This window comes from Glycine soja, chromosome 15, assembly GCF_004193775.1.
Source record: "Glycine soja cultivar W05 chromosome 15, ASM419377v2, whole genome shotgun sequence".
In the NCBI taxonomy this organism is placed as follows: Eukaryota; Viridiplantae; Streptophyta; class Magnoliopsida; order Fabales; family Fabaceae; genus Glycine; species Glycine soja.
Genome location: NC_041016.1, coordinates 50,753,997 through 50,774,178, shown reverse-complemented (window position 1 = coordinate 50,774,178; position 20,182 = coordinate 50,753,997). Strand labels below are relative to the sequence as shown.

The window sequence follows — 20,182 nt, the reverse complement described above, 5'->3', positions numbered from 1 at the left end:
TCTTCCAATGATAGATGGAAGCCTAACATGCTTTCATTTACCAAGTTGATTTATGACACCAAGTGAATGGGAGAGTTATTGACAAATGCTTTGATTGGTATTTTTCATGCTTAAGACATAGTAGGCAAGTGTACCTAGTCCAATTTGTAAAAAAAAAAAAGTATTAAGAGTTATCATATCCAAAGAGACTATGTATAACTTAAAGGGAATTAACAAATTTTTACACTCATTCGTTGTAGTAAGTTGTCAACACGTTGCGACAAATGTGTGGTGTTTCAATTTTTGGAAAAAAAAATGTTTTGTTATAGTGAGATGTCAATTTGCTATGGTGAAACTAAACTGTTTTTTATTTTCAAACACCAATTTTGGAGTGAAACTAACATCAATTAGGTCAAAATGTTTATGATATTAAATCCATAAATTTCTTCATATGAAACTTGTTCATAATCAATATCCTAGTTAATTGCAACCAAGATCCAAACTAGAATGACTAATCCTAATTTTTTAGCAATTAATCCTTGATTTCCAAGTCAAACCCTAATTCCTTAGGTGACTCAAACCTAGAAACTCAAAATAAGATCTATGAATCTTTACAAATGCAAGTCATTGATCCATTCCTGGCATCAAAGCCTTGCGCAATTCCAATTCAAATATAGGATTTGAACTTGTTTCCACACAATCCAAATCCCTAAAAGCTAGGATGATCACCACTAACATGCATCTAAGCATAGAACTAAAATATGATCATATTAACTACGAGAATTGATAAGAAAAATAATGATTAAATACTTGAATTCTACTTCAATCATTTAGCAACTGTGAATTTTAGTTCATTTGGATCATGAAAGATCCAAATAGAGCCTTAAAAGAGCAATAATGGAGGGAGAGAGATAAAAGAGAGAGAAGAGAGAAAATGTTCAAGATTCTATTTCTGAATTTGTGAAATGAACCAAAAGTCTTTAACCATGATGTTACATGCTCTTTAAATAGAGCTAAGATTACATTTAACTTTTGTGCCTTAGAGGATTTTTGTTACATTGAAACTACAGCTATGAATTAAGGACTCTACATTTGATCTTCATGCCTTTGGACCTTCATTTGCTATGGGGAATAGACAACTTGTTGTGGTGAATTTCTCTTAATTCCAAGGTCTTAAGCTTTGTGGATTTGCTATGGTAAAATGCAATTTTCTTGTGGCAAATCTTTGTTAATTCCAATTGATCAAGCATTGTGTTTTGTTGTGGCCAAAACATATCTCATTGTGGCAAGATCACCTCTACAACTCTTCATATTTTGATGATAAAAACCTGCTCTTGTAACATCAAAGTTTACACAAAGACATCAAAACTATCTTTTTAAGTTTCTAAAATCATTTTATACAATTTATCAACAAAAACCACAACTATAAACAATTTTTTTTAAAGAAAAGCTAAGATAATTGTTCAAAAAATAAAGTGTGAAAAACAATTATTAGTATTAGAGCTACAAAAATCTCCAACTTATGGAAATTAATTAGTTGACCAAAAGCTTTTCCATAAGTGTCTATGATATTCTTTAGTGATGTAACCTCTTTTTCATCTGTCCTGCAAAAAGAAAACAGTTGTTAGCAAACAAAATGAGAGATTTGGAGCCCTTCTCCACACCTTAATATCATCAAACTCACCCTTTCTATCTTAACCTTTTTTAGAAGCGAAGAAAGTCCCTTATTACAAATAATGAATAAGTGGGGTAATAGTGGGTCACCGTGTCTGAGTCCTCTCCCTAGTGAAAATTTTCCTATAGAATCCCCATTAATCAAAATTGAATAGTTTCCAGTTTCCAAGCACAACTTCTTCCAATCAATCCATTTCTGATTGAAACCTATTTTAGACATGACCCTCGAAAGATAATCCCATTAAACTCAGTCAAAAGCCTTATTGATATCAATTTTGAGAGCCAATTCCCCCTTTTCTCCTCTAGACTTACATTTCATGTGATGAGTAATCTCAGAGGCAATAATGACATTATCAAGGATAGACCTTCCCTTAGCACAAACATATTACTTATTGGATATGCACTTGTTTAGGAGGGGCTTAAGGCGGTTGACTAGGGATTTGGAGATTGTTTTGTAGATTACATTGCAAAGGGATATGAGCCTATAATTTTTCACGGTTTTGGGATTAAGGATGAAGGCAATTGAAGTGGATTAATTTGTTGAGGAGACTAGCCATTTTTCAAGCCAGGAAGTAGCTGCAGTAAAAACTTTAGGTCCAAGAATATGCTAATTTTTTTTCATAGAAAGCAGGGTTAAGGCCATCTGGGCCCAAAGATTTATGTTGATTTAATGAGTTTAAAATTTAGTCTTAAGTTTTATTTTTGGTTTTATGATTTTGCAATGCCAAACATGTTTTAACGTATGTAACATTTGTATTGAATGCTTTTAGACTAGGCATGTGTGGTAGCTTTTAGTTTAAGTTTTGTTTATTCATGCTTAATAGAGTATCATGTATGATTAAACATGGATTCATCTATAAGTTTCTTAAAAATAATGAGTTCAACATAGAGTAACGACTACAAGGTTGTGTAATCAATTATCAGGTTATGTAATCAATTACAAGGTGTTAAAACAAGCATTTGAACTAACTTCTATTTGAAATTTGGGTAAGATCATCGAATTAATCGATTATCAATTTTAGTAATCAATTAGAATGCTAGTTTCATGAAAAAGAAGACTCTGTGCTTTGATATAATCGATTATCATATTTCGTAATTGATTAAATTGCATATAAAAACTTAAGACACTCTCTGTAAGATGAAAATAATCAACTATAACATTTTGTAATCAATTATTCTTGATTCTCATAAATAAAGGATACCGAAAAGAAAACAATGTGATTGAAAACCATTGATATAAGAAAACAAGAACAAATTTCTCACAAGAAAAGGAACACCTCACTCATGAGAGAAAAAAACTCTTTAAGTATTTGATATACTTTAATTTTTAAAAGTTATTAATAACAATTAATTCCGTGCCTCCGTGAATATTAATCGGGCTCATTATTATCCTAGACTATATAATATTTTTTCCATTAACCGTCTACATCGAAAACCCCACACAAGCAGCTGTTATTAATTTTTGCTTTCCCGTTTTTTTCTTCTTCCCGGACAATTATTACCAATTTCCCTTTCCCTCCCTTTTTCTTCTCTCCAAATAAAACCCCCAAACTCACTCACTCACTCACGCGCACAATCAAAACAACTTCGCAGTTTCCTTTTCCTCTCTTCACTCAAATTCTAGTTCAAAAACCACCACCGCCATGCCTCTCGACCCCGCCGCCGCCACAACCACCGCATCGCGACCCATCTCGCCGCTCCCCCAGCCGCAGCAGCAGCACCACCACCATTACCCTTCCCAGCAACAAACCCTCCCAATTCTTGCCCCAAACCCCCACTTTGTCTACCCCTTCGCGCCCAAAGGCGTCAGAGCCGCCGATCACGCCGGCGTCTCCGCCGCGTTCCCGCCGCCGTCCATGATGTACAGCGGCGGCGTTCGCGGCGTGCCCTTGGACTATTTCAGCCACGCCTTGCACGTGGGTCGGCCGCCGACTCACGTGCCGTTCCCTCACGCCGCACCCGCCGCTTCGCCTCCCGTTAAAAAGGTTCCGAATCTGAAGCCCCCCCTTTTGAATTTTACAAGTTTTCTGAATGAGTGATCTATTAGAGTGAATAAATGATGGTTATGATTTTCCCTTTTTGTTTTGAGGTTCTAGATTTTGTCCTTTTTAAATGATAGTACCAGTTTGATTCAACTTGGTTTTAAATTGGAAGTGTATCTTTGGTGTTGGTTGATGTGGTGGAAATAAATATTATGCTAAATTTCAAATTGTTATTTTTTTTTGTGATTGGTTTTAGGCTGCTGCTCGCTCCGCGGTTGCTGATGTCAATGGCGGTAAAGATACGAATACGAGGTGAATTTTTTGAATGTGTATTTATCGTGGTGTTTTGTTGTATTTTCGTTTGGTAATGGAGTTGGATTGATATTTCTGTTGGGTTTCTCAGGGAAAAAAGCAGCGAGGATACCTTCATTGTTGTTAGAGATCGAAAAGTGAGTCTCTTTTTCTCTTATTTTACATCCTTTGCATTGTATATGTCTCGCAGTGTTATTTATAATTACAGCATTAATTTGCATTTAATGTGGGGCTCTTCCCTTTTGTATGTTTATGTAATTACATTGTGTAATTGCAAGTGCTTGTTTAAATATTTTTCCAAAATATGTTGATGTTGGGATGTGCACTATGAGCTTGTCTTCTGCCTACAATTGTATCTTTCACAGTTTCAAGGCATCTGTATTACTTTCTCCTAATCTTACAGTGGTGACTTGTTTTAATTTCATTATGTGTTAAACTTGCGTTTGTAAACATGGTTATGAACTGAGCACCCTTACCTTTGATCCATTTGTTCCTTTCTTTTCATTTTTTTTTTGTCAATTTTCTCCCTTGATAATCATGTGCTTTAGACTCATTTTTATAGATGAGTTTATCCTCAGAAGTCCAACGAATTGTTCTATAAATCATAGTGAATATTGTCAGTTTCTCCTGTGATTTTTGTAGGCATCTTATTTTTATAGATGAGTTTATCCTCAGAAGTCCAACGAATTGTTCTATAAATCATAGTGAATATTGTCAGTTTCTCCTGTGATTTTTGTAGGCATCTTATAGAAATCCAACCATTCCTCTTTACCTTAAATTCACTCTCCAAGTCAGTTCTGCAACTCATCATTTAGTTTTCTTTCACCGTTGGTCATAATTGGAAAAAGGGTTTTGGTGAGCATAGTGAAATGTAGATGTGGAGATTGATGAATCATTAGTCTTTGCAATTACATGGACATTGTAGCATGATAGATTTGTATCTTCTGTTTGCAGTTAGAGGTGGCTTAATTAAGATTAAGAATAAGGGAGAAGTGTTTTTGGTTAGTTTTCTTATGTTAAATGAGAAGTGGTTTTGGTCTACTTGATCATTCATACATTTCAATTTACAGAATAGAGAGATGGATGAAGAATTATCATAGAACTTATAAGATGTAATATATCTATAAGAATGTGGTGTAGGAATTGCTTTATAAAGAAATAAATGGAAAAATATAATGTATATGGTAAATGTTTAATGAGTTTTTAAATATAATTAATTGAGCCTGATTTTGGCAATTGGGGTGGCTTTATGTGTTTTACAGAATTAGTGGTAAATGAAATCTTTTGTGATAAATTCAAATTGCTATTTTTTTAAACAATTCATTCAGATCCTGGTAAAATAGGAATAAGCATGGTTGATAATCATGGCTAATGGCGTAGAGCAGCCAACCCCAAAAATGCTGTAGTGGACCTAGCGGTAGAGCTGTAGGGCTTCTATACTGAAAGATAAATAATTATACTACACTGTAAATGCTCAAAATAAAAATTACCCAAAATTGTCATCATTAATAATTAATAATAAAAAGTCACAGTGACATAATCTAGACAAAAAATCCCCATAAATGCAAGAAATAAGTAACAAGTCTATAACAACAAAAGAAAATTTGCACAAGGTGGAAAAAGATACAGCATAAAATAATTAATACCTTGGAGTATTGTATCATGAAGTGCAAACTGCTCAACAGAAGAGGAAAAAAAAATCTGAACAGAGGAGGTTTCAAAATCACACTACACAGACCTGTGTAAACCTTGAGAACAGAGGTGGGACAGGACCAGAAACTGTGAGAACATCTGCAAGTTAATTACTTGAGTTAACAAACTAGTGATTTCCTTGGAAATAACTTCTTGGAGACATGGACAAAGTAACTATCAAATTCTATACGCCTGGTCTTCTCATGAAAGATTGGATTTGAGGCAATATATAAAGCCACTTGATTATCACAATGTAACATTGTAACTTCATATGATCAACATTTCCAGATCGAGCTGTGTAAGTACTTAATTATTCGAATAATTCTTTTGGTTTAAAAGTGACTAAACAAATGGGTATTGAAGGAGTAATAGAAGTAATCAATAAAAGTAAAAACTACTTAAGACTTGAAGGAGTAAAGGCTACTTGGACCCTATATTAAAATTGAATGACTGACATTAAAAGTAGACTGACCATGCTTCTGAAGTTGACATGACTCTCTAGTTTCACTAGACTCAAAGATTGAAAGGAAGCTTGAACATGTTTCCCAAGTACAGGATAACATTATAATGTGACTAGGGGAGGTCTTAGAATTCTAATTTATGTTGAAAGGAAAGAAATTTTCCCCGTTAATTTGAAGTCAAATAAGAAAAATGATTAAATCAGTTTTAGATTAAACAAAGTTCTAACTATAATTATAACAGTAACTTAATTTGTAATTAGTTGGTGCTACAAAATAAGTTTATGATTCAACATATAATTGTGTGTTTGGATATGCAGTGTTTAGATCAATGTGATTCTATAGAATTGATTAGGGTTCAAATTGATTTTGAGGCAGCATGATTTTTGTTTGGATAACAAGTATAAAAAAGTGATTTTTAAGAAAATGTTGTTTGGATACTTTGAATCAAATTTGATTGTGTGTAATTACCAAAATGGGTTTTAATGTCTATGTACATTTTTCTCTGTGTGTGTATATATATATAAATAGGCATAATTTTTTCAATTCATGTTAATTATTAAATTAAGAGAATATATGTATAATATGCTAATTTCTGAAATAGTCATCACTAGAACCAAACCATAACCCTTACAAAAATTATTTATAAAAGTGTTCCCCATCTCAACTATACTCATATTGCTCTGCGTAACCAGTGGAGTTGTTTCATGATATTCATATTGCTCTGTGTAACTGATATAATAAGTGTGGGGATAAATTAGAAAAAATACATTCAAAATTTATTTTGCATGAAGTAGAAGCAACTTCCTGTTGCTTCAACTTCACCATGATTTTTTCAGATTGGAATTGTTTTAGATTTAGTAACTAAACATCACAATTTTCAGTAAAACCAAGTTTGACCCAACTCACCATGATTTTAACTCCAATCCAAACACACACTAAGTTGAAAAGCCCCAAAACATTTTCATATATTATATCCAACCTTGTCACTTTCTTAACTAAATATTTTAAATCCAATGCATAAACTTGTAGTGTTGGTTATGACTTATGACAATGAGCCAGTCCTGTGAACCAAAATCTTAGCCCTTTCCCTGGTATTTTCTTTTTAGTTGTGGTAATTATGTTATATTTCATATTTTTAGGTCAGAGTAACGGACGATGCTTCTCTATATGCACTTTGTAGATCATGGTTGAGAAATGGTATAAATGAAGAAAGCCAGGTTTGATTATATATTTGTACTTCCTCTTTTTATAATTTTTCATCTGCTTCCGATTTCAAGCATGTGATGTTGGCTGGCTAAATATTCTTCCATAATTCCAGTTTAATTAATGTTAAAGAGATGGTAATTGCATTGCATGTATACTTTGATAAATTATAAAATTGCTGTAATTGAACTTTCACTTTAAATAAGTTTGACTCGAGGAAACTTGATGAATATTTTAGTTGGACCTTATCCTATGTACAGCAAATATGGAATTTAGAACTAAATACAGGTGATTCTCTGAGGTCATGACTTTTATTTTTGTGTGTGTGGAATTTGAATGAATTATATTGATTTCTAAACGCTGTACTAATTGTTCTTAATTCTATGAAGATGCATGATATTTTCTATCATTTGGCATCTTTGGAATGAGACTGATTGAATCTTTTATAAGTAGAAGTTATTAGTTTCTTTTGGCTCATGCATGCTTTTCCTGTGGGTACTGCATCAAGTAGTAGCGTGTTGCAGTTGCAGTGGGTTTTAATTTTATATATGATGCTATAAACAAGGGTCCTGTAACCTCCTTTGCACCAGTTACGAGTTTAACTAGAACACACAGTTTAGGTTTTAAAATTGAGACTAGGATATACCTTTCTCTGAGAAACTTGAATTTGAATCTGATGAAAATCAGCTAAAATTAACTTACTTGAAACCAAATTATTAGAGGAAGCTGTATAGATAATTAAAGCCAAAGATGCTCATCACCAGAATAGAGCTTTTTATTTTTATTTTTTGTTAGTGGACTCACCATTCAAAATATAAAACAGGGCTTAAGGTTTAATACAGTTTTATGTTGCATTCTTTGTTTTCTTTTGAATGAATGAGGTGTAAGGTGAAAGAGTTTGGAAAAAGATGGAAAATGGGACAATATCAAAGATGAACCATGATTATGGGTGATCCGTATTCTCTGGAGATTGGCTTCCTTGAGAAGATAGAGATGAAGAATAAAATATACAAATGTTCCAGCTTTCCAGGACTTCAAGAGCCTGGGCTTATCCTTGATTCAGTTACAACTTCACCAAAACTGACCATCTGTTATCTATTCTCTTTTTTATAACAACCTAGCTACTCTCATTTGCATTCTACTCGCTGGCTGCATTAACAGAGGTAAGTTGGGTGTAATCTTGTTCCTTCTACTGTACACACACTTAGTTTTTTTTTTTGGGAGCGGGGGGCGGGGGGATCTAACAATATCTCCCCCTCCCCGAGTTTGGTCTTGTCCTCGAGGTGCAAATCAGAAAATTCATTCTGCACGACAATGAATGTTTCACATGTATCTTCGCAAGTTAGTCCTTCCAAATCCAATGTATTAAGACCTCCCTCCATTCTGTTGGTGTATTGTGGCAGTGAGTACATTACAAGGGTGATTTGAAGCTCTTAGAGTGATCACAACTATCAATTATGAAAAGTAGAGAGAAGAAAAATGAAAATGATTTCAATATTAATAAATTCTCAATGGTAATACAAAGATGATTAGTATTTATACAAAAAGTCCTAGTTCTGATCAACAACTCAGTTAGTATATCTAACTGACAAACTGTCACTAGCAAAATGACAGCTGGATGAGAGTAAACTAAGCTTAGAAGCTACCGTATATGCTCTAACATGCTCCCCACAAACTCATGTGGGATGGATCAGTTCACTGTTCCAGAACTTGAGTTTGTCATGTGAGTTACAGAATCTTGGAGCTGAGACTGCCTTGGTGAGAACATCAGCAACCTAGTCTTGAGCAGGGAAATGGTAGACTTGCAGATTCCTACTGAGGACCTTTTCTCTGACCAAGAAAAGATCTAGCTCCATGTGTTTTGTTCTAGTGTGCAGAATAGGATTATGTGACAGTAGAAGAATGCTGTTATTGTCACAAAATATGATGATTGGAGTGTGAGTGGTGGATGACCTTCAATTCTTGAAGTAGAGATTCTATCCACAAAACTGCTGCAGTAGTGTTGGACCACCAAGAATTGGTTTGTTTCTTGGACCACCTAGAGACAAGATTAGAAGCACAAAATACATGATCCAGGAGTAGATTACTAGATTGCCTATTATCATGATCACTACACCAGTCAGCAATCAGCATCACCATTCACCAGTATGCTTGAAGAGAGAAGGGTTGGTCAGCTGCTGCAGGCTGCGGTAGTAGGCCAAAGGAAATAGATCCCTGCAGGTACTGTAAAATGCATTTAACCACTTTCTAATGTTGCTCTTGAGGTTGAGAAAGAAACTGACAGATCCTATCAGCACTAACCAACCTCTGGTCTGGTCAGTGTACCATATTGTAAAGCGCCAACAATTGAGTGATAAAGATGAGGATCTTCCATATAATCAGAACCATGCTTTGTTCCAATTGTCATAGCATGTCTTGAAGGCAGAATATCAAACCTGCAACTTAGCATCAAGAGAATAACAGAAAATGCTAGATTAGGATGCATCAATTTGTTTCCAACATGATTGGTCTTTGGTGAGGATAACTGTGAGTAGTTTGGTGAGGCGATTGGAACGACTTCATCCCTTGAAGCAAAGCTGGATAATTGGTAGGCCCAGTGTGTTTTTCACAAGGAATGAGAGAAAAATTGGTGAAACTCTCGGATGCAATAGTAGAATTGGATCTGGGGGAAGACACTATACTGATTTGTGGCTGTGGTCAGGCTGGGTGTGGTTGCCTAAAGCTCGATGGCAGGTTGATATCTTGTAAAAGGGTTCATGTGCCAGTTACAGACAAGCGTGTAGAGGGTTGTGTGGTGGTGTGAGGGGCTATGATGGAGGAAGGTTAATGGCAAAGGGGGCACTTGGTCATTGGATCACATTGGCAAAAAGGCACGTAAGCAGAGAACTGGATCAGCGAAGCATTGATCTTGTTCTAGTGGAAAAGAAAAGGAAAAAACATTTGTTTGTGAAGAAATAGCTCAGGTTATTGATACCATCTTAAATTTGGGCTAGGCCTAACTCAACCCCAAAAGTCATCTCATAAGTCATAAGGAGAGAATTGCCCGAGCCTTTAGAAGCTTTATTTTTAACCCTATCTATAGTCGATGTGGGATTTCACACCATACTTTTTATGTGGAACTCAAGTTCTATGTCTTAGCCCCGATTCCTGAGTGGGTTGGTTGTGTACTAGCCTTTTGACTAGTTTCAGGCGAACAATGAAATGCTGGTGTCACCACCTATGCCTCTCATTTGTAGCTAAGAAACATGGTGAAAAACTTAGATACCAATTAATAAGATTTTGGGAGAAAAACTTTGATGATGGTGTCACCAACAAGACCTTGAGGAGAACTAAATAGCAAAAGCTAGCTCTTGTAGTTGGAGAGTCCAAAGCCTTATAAAGAGTTATAAAACTTGGCTTGGCTTGGCCTGGCCAGTTGAATTGGTTTGACTGGGAACTGGGCCCATAGTCAGGTTGGTTTGCTTATTCAATTAGTTATTTATGCAACTTGGTGTTTATGTCATTAAACTGTCTTTGAACTGGATTAAACTGGTGAAATTGCCTCTAGTTGAACTGGTGAACCAATTTCAATGTTGAATACCGCTACACTCACAGCAGGAAACCAAAAATGCAACTCTCAGTCACAAAACTGCAAAAATACAAAATAGTAGCTACCTGCGGATATTGGACCTCAGACCACTTCCTTTACATAAGATTAACCTACCACTAGATTACAATTGTTTTGTTACATGCATGACAAAAATAATATTATATTACAATTATCTATTTATTTTACTTTAATTTATACTGGTTCATGTGATTCAACTAGTGACTCATTGATCTGATCAATGACCCATCAACTTGATACACATACCTAGTTGATGACCAGTCTGATTTTGATAACACTGCATTTAAACTCACTAGAATCCCATCCTTCCAATGTGTGCTGAAGTTTACAGGAATTTACTAGGTTTTATTTAGTAGCTTTAGCTTTTTGGGGATGATCTATTGCTATGTGGTCTTAGAATTGGTTATAAATAATATGACAGATATACAGGAATTTACTAGGTTTTATAATCAATGACTTACTTTTTGGAAGATGAATATTTTATATGCATCTGTTTATTTTGATGTGTTATTTATTTATTATCTTATGTTTCTTTGTAATTGGCAGCCACAGCAGAAAGATGTAATTAAGGCTCTTCCTAAACCATTGCCTGCATCTATGGTGGCTAGTTATCTGTCAAACAAGAAAGAGGATGAAAAAGATGAAGATGAGAAGGAAGAGGTTGGATTTTCTTTTCTGGTTAACTTCCTATTTTAAAGCAATCAAATTTGTGAAAGTGAAATCCTATGTACACGGAAAATAGATATTTCTTTGATACTTGTGTTGTTGAATAAGCTTTGTAGAATAGCACTGTTCTCATGCAGATTTTTTTTAAAGCAATGCTTCTGTTGAAATTTTAGTTCTTTCACTTCAATTCTATGTCAATATTTCACTTCTATTAATTGATAAGGTTCTGCTCATTGCTGCTTTCAGAATGAGCAGTCTGTTGAGCACTTGTCACCTCAAGATCTATTGAAGAGACATATTAAACGTGCCAAAAATGTTAGAGCACGGTAAGTTTTATTTTTAACCCTCCCTTTCACCTTGTGGTTTATTTATTCATCATTTATGAATGACTTGTGTAAGAACATTGCACGACTGAGTTGACAATGCATTATAAATTGTAACATACAATGATACAACTATCTACTGAATGAATCAGATTAACCATACAGTTTATGTTAATTTGTGAATGCATGAATTGTGGTCAGAACATTGCTAGACTTAGTTGACAGCAAGGTTGTCAAAAATTGTGATTTTACTTGTAAGATTGTTAGATCCTACGAGTTATGGATGGCTTCCATGCTTGATTCAGTGTAGGATTGTTGAGGAGTGGGATCGTACCATGATTGACAAGCAAATTTGCTAGCTCATGAGATTTTCATGTTCCTACAAGTTGATGATCCACAGCTTTGTGGGTTGGTTTGGGCAACCCAGTGTAGAGAAAATCCATTTCATGGGTTTTTGCCCCCAAAAGCTCTTCTTGTCAAGCGACACCTCTCTTGTCCCAATCAGCTGACTGATTTGTGACACGTTTCCTCTCCCACACCACAACTTTTCTGTTTTTTTGTCTGTTCTGAGTATGGCATCTCTCTTGTTTCAATCCCCCCCTTGCCCCTCCCTTTTGACCTCTGTCTTGGATCACTATGGATTGTGGGTCTCTTTTCTTTTTCTTTCCTTTTTTTTAGGTTTCTTATCATGTCTCTAAGATCACTTTGGTTTGTGTGGATCATTTTGAATTTGTTTTGCTTGTTTCTAAAACTCACACTTTGGGCTTGTTCTGGGCCTTTGAAATAACCTATGACTTTGATTTCTCTTTTTTTTACCCCTTTCTTTCTACAGTTTTTTTTCTTCTTTTTTCCTTTCCATAATCATTTTTCAAATATAAAATAGAATTAAGATATTAATAATACTATGACTACTAGATATATATCTAAATTATTGAATTTTAGTGGACTTATTACATACTTTAATTATCCTATTTTTATATTATAATGCACTTTTATATTTTTAGTAGGATCTTAGGATCTGTGTCACAATTTACAATTTTTCTCACCCTTTCCGATCTCAAGTAATTTCACAACCTTGGTTGACAGTACACAAGTTGTCAAATACATCTATCTACTGAAAGTTGTAGATTAACCATACAAGTTATGTGAAAATTGTAAAGTCACGTTACAACTATTATAAAGCATTCCAATTCTTAAGTTTAGAGATGGAATCAAGATCTTAGAAGGTCCATGTTGATTGGATATTAAAGTCAAAGCCATGAAGTTGTCTTGTAATAACTATTGCACATAGCATATGATGAACTTTGCTAGGAGACAAGAAGCCCAGACAGCATCAGTAAATTACTTAAATTTAAATATGATAAAATATTTGCTAAAAGCCTTTGGTTTTCTAATATGATCTCTGCCTGCAGTTTAAATATTTTTCTATTAGAGATTTTGTTAGGGACCAAAACACAGGAATGCAAATAGAACAGTAAATGAGAGAAGATGAGTATTATTTGCGGATAACAGAAAATACAGATGATAATCCTACTGCCCAGAGCCAAGCTCTTCCAGAGAGGTTACAATTCTCTCTCCATGACAGAATTCTAAAAATTCCCAATACCCATCTCTCTCTTTGACACCTTCCCTAAATACCCTCAGATCCCATCTCACACTTTTGGCAATTCTGTTACTCTCTGGCCACCTCATCTTTCCTTTTCTCACTTTTGTTTCTCCTTGCATTCACCCTCCATATCTTGGGCCTCTCCCTTACTTCTAAGCCCACACTCCCATTCCTATCAATACCTCCTTCAAAAAGAGACTTATCCTCAAGTCGCAAGTCAGGAAATTGACTTTTGATGTTGAATTCTTCTTCCCAGGTTGCTTCCTCGAGTCCCTCGTCTTTCCATTGAACTAACACCTGATTCACCAATTCTCCACCTTTCTGGACAGACCGCGGAGCTAACACTGCCTCAGGTTCTGGTGTTATGGTGCTGTTACTAGCCAATCCACTCGCATCTCCCCCAAAGGAGTGAGCCAGGCTACCCCCAAAATCAAGTTGATGCCCTCCAAATAAAATAACACTATGTCCACTGTTAACTACAATGAATCCACTTCCAAGGTAACACCCTTGCACATTCCCTAGGCATGAGCTTTATACCCATCCCCCAATTTGATATGCATGACTTTGGTTGCTATGGCAGGCCGACCCATAGCTTGGACCAACTTCTAGGAGACGAAGTTATGTGTGCCCCCCTATCGACCAACACAAGAACTGGAACTCCATTGATCCTTGCTCTCAACTCATCGTTTGGGGTTTTGTCCTGTTCACCAAGGACGTCATGCCCAAGAACAAAATACTGCATTCTCCTTCGTCCTCTTCATCATCAAGCTCGTCTTCTGCAATCATAGCATTTGCCTCATCGTCCATTTCTTCCCCTTCTTCCACCAACATAACCCCCAACTGGCAGTCAAGGCATTGATGATTGGGGTGGAATGGTCCACCTCACTTGTAGCAGAGCCCTTTCCTCTTGCACTCCGACTGCTCCTAGTAGGATAGATGACAAATGCCTCTGTCATTGGGGGTAGAACATTGTGGTTCAAAATTGGGCTCAGATCTGAACCCACTATTGGCACCCCCTTCTCTGTTTGAACGATTTGGGCCAAAATCCGATCTGGGCCCTTGACCGGATCCATGAAACTCACTAGTGAATGATGGGCTATTCCTGTTCCCTTGGCCCAGTCCACTTCTGCCTCGTATTGGGTGATCGAAACCCATGCCAATCTCTTTCCCTCTCGGAACTATAATTCCGTCGCCTTGGTGAGATTCATCATCCTCGAATACGTTAATGGACCCAGCGTACGCATACTATGGACATGTCCCTTGATGTCTTCCTTCAAACCTTGGATGAAGTAGCCAAAATACTAATCATCAGGAAATCGTGGAACCTGAGCAGTGAGGCATTCGAATTTGGTAATGTACTCATTGATGCTTCCTTCTTGCTGGATAGCCGCTAACTGCTCGAAAATGTCTCCATCTCCGATCCCTCCATATCGCTCCAAGAGTTCCGCCTTGAGTTGTTCCCATGTCAGCACATTGTGTTCATTGAGAAGCGACTTGAAGAAATGGATTGTAGATCCATCCATACATAGTTGAGCCAAGCTCACCTTCACATCGGGATGCATCTCTTGAACTTGAAAATAGACCTCCACACAAACAATCCAACCCGTGGGGTCTTCTCTGTCGAACATAGGCAATTCGGCTTTCTTCACCATTTAACAAAATTCCTCTAACACTCTCAATCAAGGAACTGAGACGAGGTTTTTGTCATAGAACCATCGCCCATATTGGTTTTGGACAACAACACAATCAACCTCTCGTGGTTCTCCTCTGCCTTGAGCTGCATACTTTTCATAGCGGTTTTGAGTCCTGCCACCTCCGACTCTATTGCTGCAACCTTAGCCTCCATCTTCTTGGGTGGCATCCGCTGGTATCGTCACCTTCTTGTTATGCTTCCTCTCACTCACGTATGTGGCAGGTCGGACCAAATTGTTAGGGACCAAAACACAGTAATGTAAATAGAACAGTAAATAAGAGAAGATGAGTATTATTTGTGGATAACAGAAAATACAGTAGATGAGAATCCTACTGCCCAGAGCTCCAGAGAGGTTACAATTCTCTCTCCATAACAGAATTCTAAAAGTTCCCAATACCCCCCTCTCTCACACCTTTCCTAAATACCCTCAGATTCCCTCTCACACTTTTGGCAATTCTGTTACTCTCTTGCCACCTCATCTATCTTTTACTCACCTTTGTTTCTCCTAGCATATACCCTCAATATCTTGGGCCCCTCCCTTACTTCTAAGCCCACACTCTTGTTCCTATCAGATTTTATGCACTTATTTATCACCTCATAAATATTAATGTAATTCTGAAAATAATAATACATAATTACATTGGTATGGAGTTTCCTTTCTCTATCAAAGTTTTAATTATTAAATAAAATGTGAGCTTTTTCTTCTCTTAAATACATGTCTCTCAAAGGTCCACTGTAAGAAAGAACCAACAAAGGGCTCAGTTAAGTGCCTGTTTGTTTTACTGCTTGATCATCACAAATGTGTTTTCAGTGGAAGGAGCTCATTCTTTCTCTTGTTAAATGTCGTGGGAGCATAAAACTATTGTTTGCAGTGAAATGAATCTTATTTAAACAGGCTGTAAGTTTGAATGATCTCTTTTATCTTTGATGAGATGCATAATAAAGGTATCTTGTCATTCCATAATGATCCAATAGAATCTTTTCCATTGACATTTTAATCACTTTAAATTTGGCATTTTTATATGACTAACTTGTTTGCCACATTCCTATTTGTGATATTGAATGTTTTTAATTGACCCAGTGTTGATGTAGAACACTTTGCACTATCATCAAGTTTAACTATTCCAACCACTGCCTAGGAAGTTTAACTATTATAATCATGTTTCTCAATATTGCTGGATGATTAGTATAATAGACTTTATGATGATATTTGTTCAAATGTAAACCCTGTTGAAACATATTGTTTCATCCTCCAGCGTATGCAAATTTTCAGTTCTAAATGAATTTGTTCCCTCTTGTTGTCTCTGAATCAAAGCCTAGTTTGGACTTATATCACCTTTCATATGGTGGACGATGGCGTGAGGTTGAGTCATCTTGAAAATGGGAATTATCCTTTTTTATGTTAGCTTTTCAGGCTGATAATTTATTTGTCTTATTCTTTAATTGTAACCTCAAAATAGATTGTTTTAAAGTATATGCATATTTTCTTTGCTCCATATTTGACCCTGCATTGTTACAATGACTGCCCTTATTTTTTTTTCCTTGAATGCTGTGTTTGGGTAAAGTGTGGATCCCTAAAGAATTATGCTATAGGGATATCCTTACACTATGTCTTATAACTTAATGGTTTTGAAAAGCATGCATGCTCCTTTTTTGTGAGTGATATACTGTGCTTTTGGATGAAATAAATATATTAACAATATGGTTATTACTTTCCTTTGCTTCATGTAGTTTAAGGGAAGAACGGTTACAACGTATCACAAGGTACAGAAGTAGGCTTAGGCTTTTGCTTCCTCCAGCCATTGAACAGTGTAGAAATGACACAGCTGCTGGGAACTGACCTTGCTGACTATACAGACATCAAAGGTTATTGCATGACACTAACATGCTTGTATTTGAATCAATATTATAATTTGTGGTTCATTGAAAACATGTTTTTCTTTGTAGCAATTGTATAAAACTAACTGGAAATGGACATGTAGATTTTTCAGCATTTCTCCACAATTTCTACTTTGGCTGGTCTTTGACCAGGAAATTGGCAATTGTTAAGAGGTTGAATGAAATAGCTATGATTCAGAAATCACTGTCTGCTTAGACCATTGTTTATTCTTGTGGGCTGATAGGTATGACATATCCCTTGGAAGATTATAAATCATTTGTTTTTTTGGGAGAATCATGCATTTGGATTAACTTATTTTTTAAGAAAAATAGTTTTAACCAAAAACTTGTGATTTTTTTTTTCAATTTAAAAAACAATTGTCTTGAAATTAATCCATTGTTAAACATGTACATATAAGTATCTAGTGCATGGCTACCATCTCTTCAATGATTTTTAGTGATTAGATTTCCATCCGAATTCCGAAATTTTCTGATTATGATTTGGGCTTAGTGTTTTTAGATTGAATTTTTTCAATGCATGGGCCTTCGATGAATCGGTATGTGTGGTGTTTTTGGTCACAAACACTGAATCTGCTGTGCTGGCTACATTATAACTTTGAGCTTATGAAATAAAAGTCTAAATATTTTACAATGGTTTTTCACGCTTAAAATTAAATTTAGAACAAAAATTATTCGGGAGAAAGCTGTTTGAGCTCTATTCACGAGTTTGACTCACTAAGAAAATTAGATTATGATTATTGATTCTTTCTATTATAAAGGGATTTATTTTAAATAAGTAAAATCTTGGATCTTATGAACTAGATTCTGTTATATAATTCCAATGAACTAGATTACTTTTAAAATTAATTTTCATTTCAAATATAAAACTTCTTTTTTACAATTGAGTATATAAATATTAAAAACAAATTTTGTAGCTAATCAAAACACAATCACTTGTTTCGATTAACTTATGTTTTCAAGTTATGCATGCTCCTCTCCTTTTCGTTTCGGGAAAAAAATGGTTTGTCGGTGAAAAGTGGTAAAGCAATAATGCTATAAGCAAAGATGCTAATGTTATTGCCATCTGATTCATAAGGTTCTAATCATCATCTTTTCCCTAGTAGAGCCGTAATGAACTTGTTCTCTTTGAAGTTAATGCAATGTAATATTAATAAGAATCATTTTATATTTATTTTGAAATCAAAATGGCGTTTGTAAGTTGACTATGCTCTAAACACACACATTCATCCTAAAAATGTTCCATTAATTGATGCTCGTAAAAGTGAATTGACTTTGTGTAATTGTTTGGACTAGTTACAAATTGAACAAGCTTGACAAATCAAACACGTATCAACCTCAAACTTTCCAAGGGTCAATCATCTCCTTTGTGATGGCTTAAAAGGTAAAATAACATGTTTAAAGTCGTTTTCGTTTCGTATGTGGAGTCTGAATTGGGCTTCTTTTTTGCAGCCATAATAAAGGGTCAACTTGTGGAGGTTGAGATGGGCAATGGGAATTCAATTGTCATTATTGGCGAGAAACAAAAAGCCCACTTATTATCTCGTAATGTTTACTTCAAATCAATGACTAAGATTCACCATGACTCAGCAATTTCTCCCACCTTAGCTTAGCTTGGTCAATTTTATGTGTTGAATCCAGGATTTACCAGTAAAATCGTAATTGTATGGATCAACTCAAGTGCTGGACATGCAGGCAGAAGAACCCAAAAAATTAATATATATATCTTATAAAAGGAAAATTGGTGGGGTGTAGGATAAGGAGTTTCATTAGACTAATAAGAGAGCACAATTCCTGCCGTCACATTATCAAAGATTTCATCTAATTCTAAATAGGGCAATAGGGCAATGCCATTTTTTTTTTATAAAAAAAAAATAGAAGTTCCTTATTAATCTTCTTAATATTTTATAGAAAATATTAAATAGAAAATGAATATATTAACATCTTATAAACATAAAAATGCTTAAGATTTTTTATTGAATAAATAAAAAAATTGGTGAAAAAAAATATAATGGGATAAGGATTTTTTATTTTATTTGGATAAACATTTATAATTATTATACTAGTCATGTACACAATCACACCGTCACCATATAACCACTACCATTTGAATTTTGATTATCCTGTCTAATTCTGTCTGCTTCAACCATTTCCCAGTCTGAATCATTGTCTTTTTCTTTTGGATGGTTTACTCTAAGATTCAGCAGATAAGAATGAGATTTGAAAGGTGTCTAAAAGTCAAAAAGTTTTTTATTATTTTAAAATTCCACATCTCAATATTGGTTTGGCTCGATCTATCCATTTCTTTTTCTTTTACGATTCTACATGGTTAATTTAATCATACAATAATAATATATAATAGCCATTCTATAATTAAATCAATCATATTTTACGTCACATCATTTAAGGATATGTAACACTTAGGTACAAAAATGTTGTCTCATGACCCTTCTTCAAATATATCATTGCTACTTGCGTGTTGAAGATGGCAGCCACATCATGCCATGGAGTTTGGTACCACATAACACGCATTCATCACTCATTTGTTTTTGGTTATATTCTAGGGGTTCTGTTGTATGTTAGTATGCACTCCTACTAATGGTACTACTATTAATTAATGATTATATTTGTTATTTGAAACGGTTGAAATCATTCAGAATTCCAAGCCACACTAATTCACCAAGTCATGACTAATTTAATACAACAGCGTTGTTCAAATTGGATGACCATAAAATAGTTTTTAAATCAAGCTATAGATTAGAATATCCAATGTTTCAGAAACTGTTCATTGATTATGTTTAAGAGGGAAATATAAAGCTTACATAAGATATTAAGCTCCATTATTGATGATTGCTTTACTAGCAAGCTACAAAACTCCAATATGGTGGTGGGTTTCTGTGTGTAAACATATAATTATTGGTTACATATAAAAATTGAAATTTCCACAAATTGTGTAGTAAAAGATAAAAAAATTCATTGGATGTATGTTTAGTGTCATAAATGCATAGTGAATTAGTGGTGGTTGCTCATCTTACCCAAAACTTATCCTAGTTAGTAAATTAGGATATGTCAAGTTCGCTGAAACATG

General features: G+C 35.1%; 1 protein-coding gene across 1 annotated transcript; it reads left to right on the top strand.

The window, feature by feature from the left end:
* Positions 1-3,076: 3,076 nt before the first annotated feature.
* On the top strand, positions 3,077-17,281 carry LOC114388588. The gene is made up of 7 exons (XM_028349153.1): positions 3,077-3,638; positions 3,892-3,947; positions 4,039-4,084; positions 7,240-7,317; positions 11,457-11,570; positions 11,823-11,902; positions 16,930-17,281. The coding sequence occupies exons 1-7, from the start codon at positions 3,297-3,299 to the stop codon at positions 17,036-17,038; spliced, it is 825 nt and encodes a 274-aa protein (XP_028204954.1). The 5' UTR covers positions 3,077-3,296; the 3' UTR covers positions 17,039-17,281.
* Positions 17,282-20,182: the final 2,901 nt, after the last annotated feature.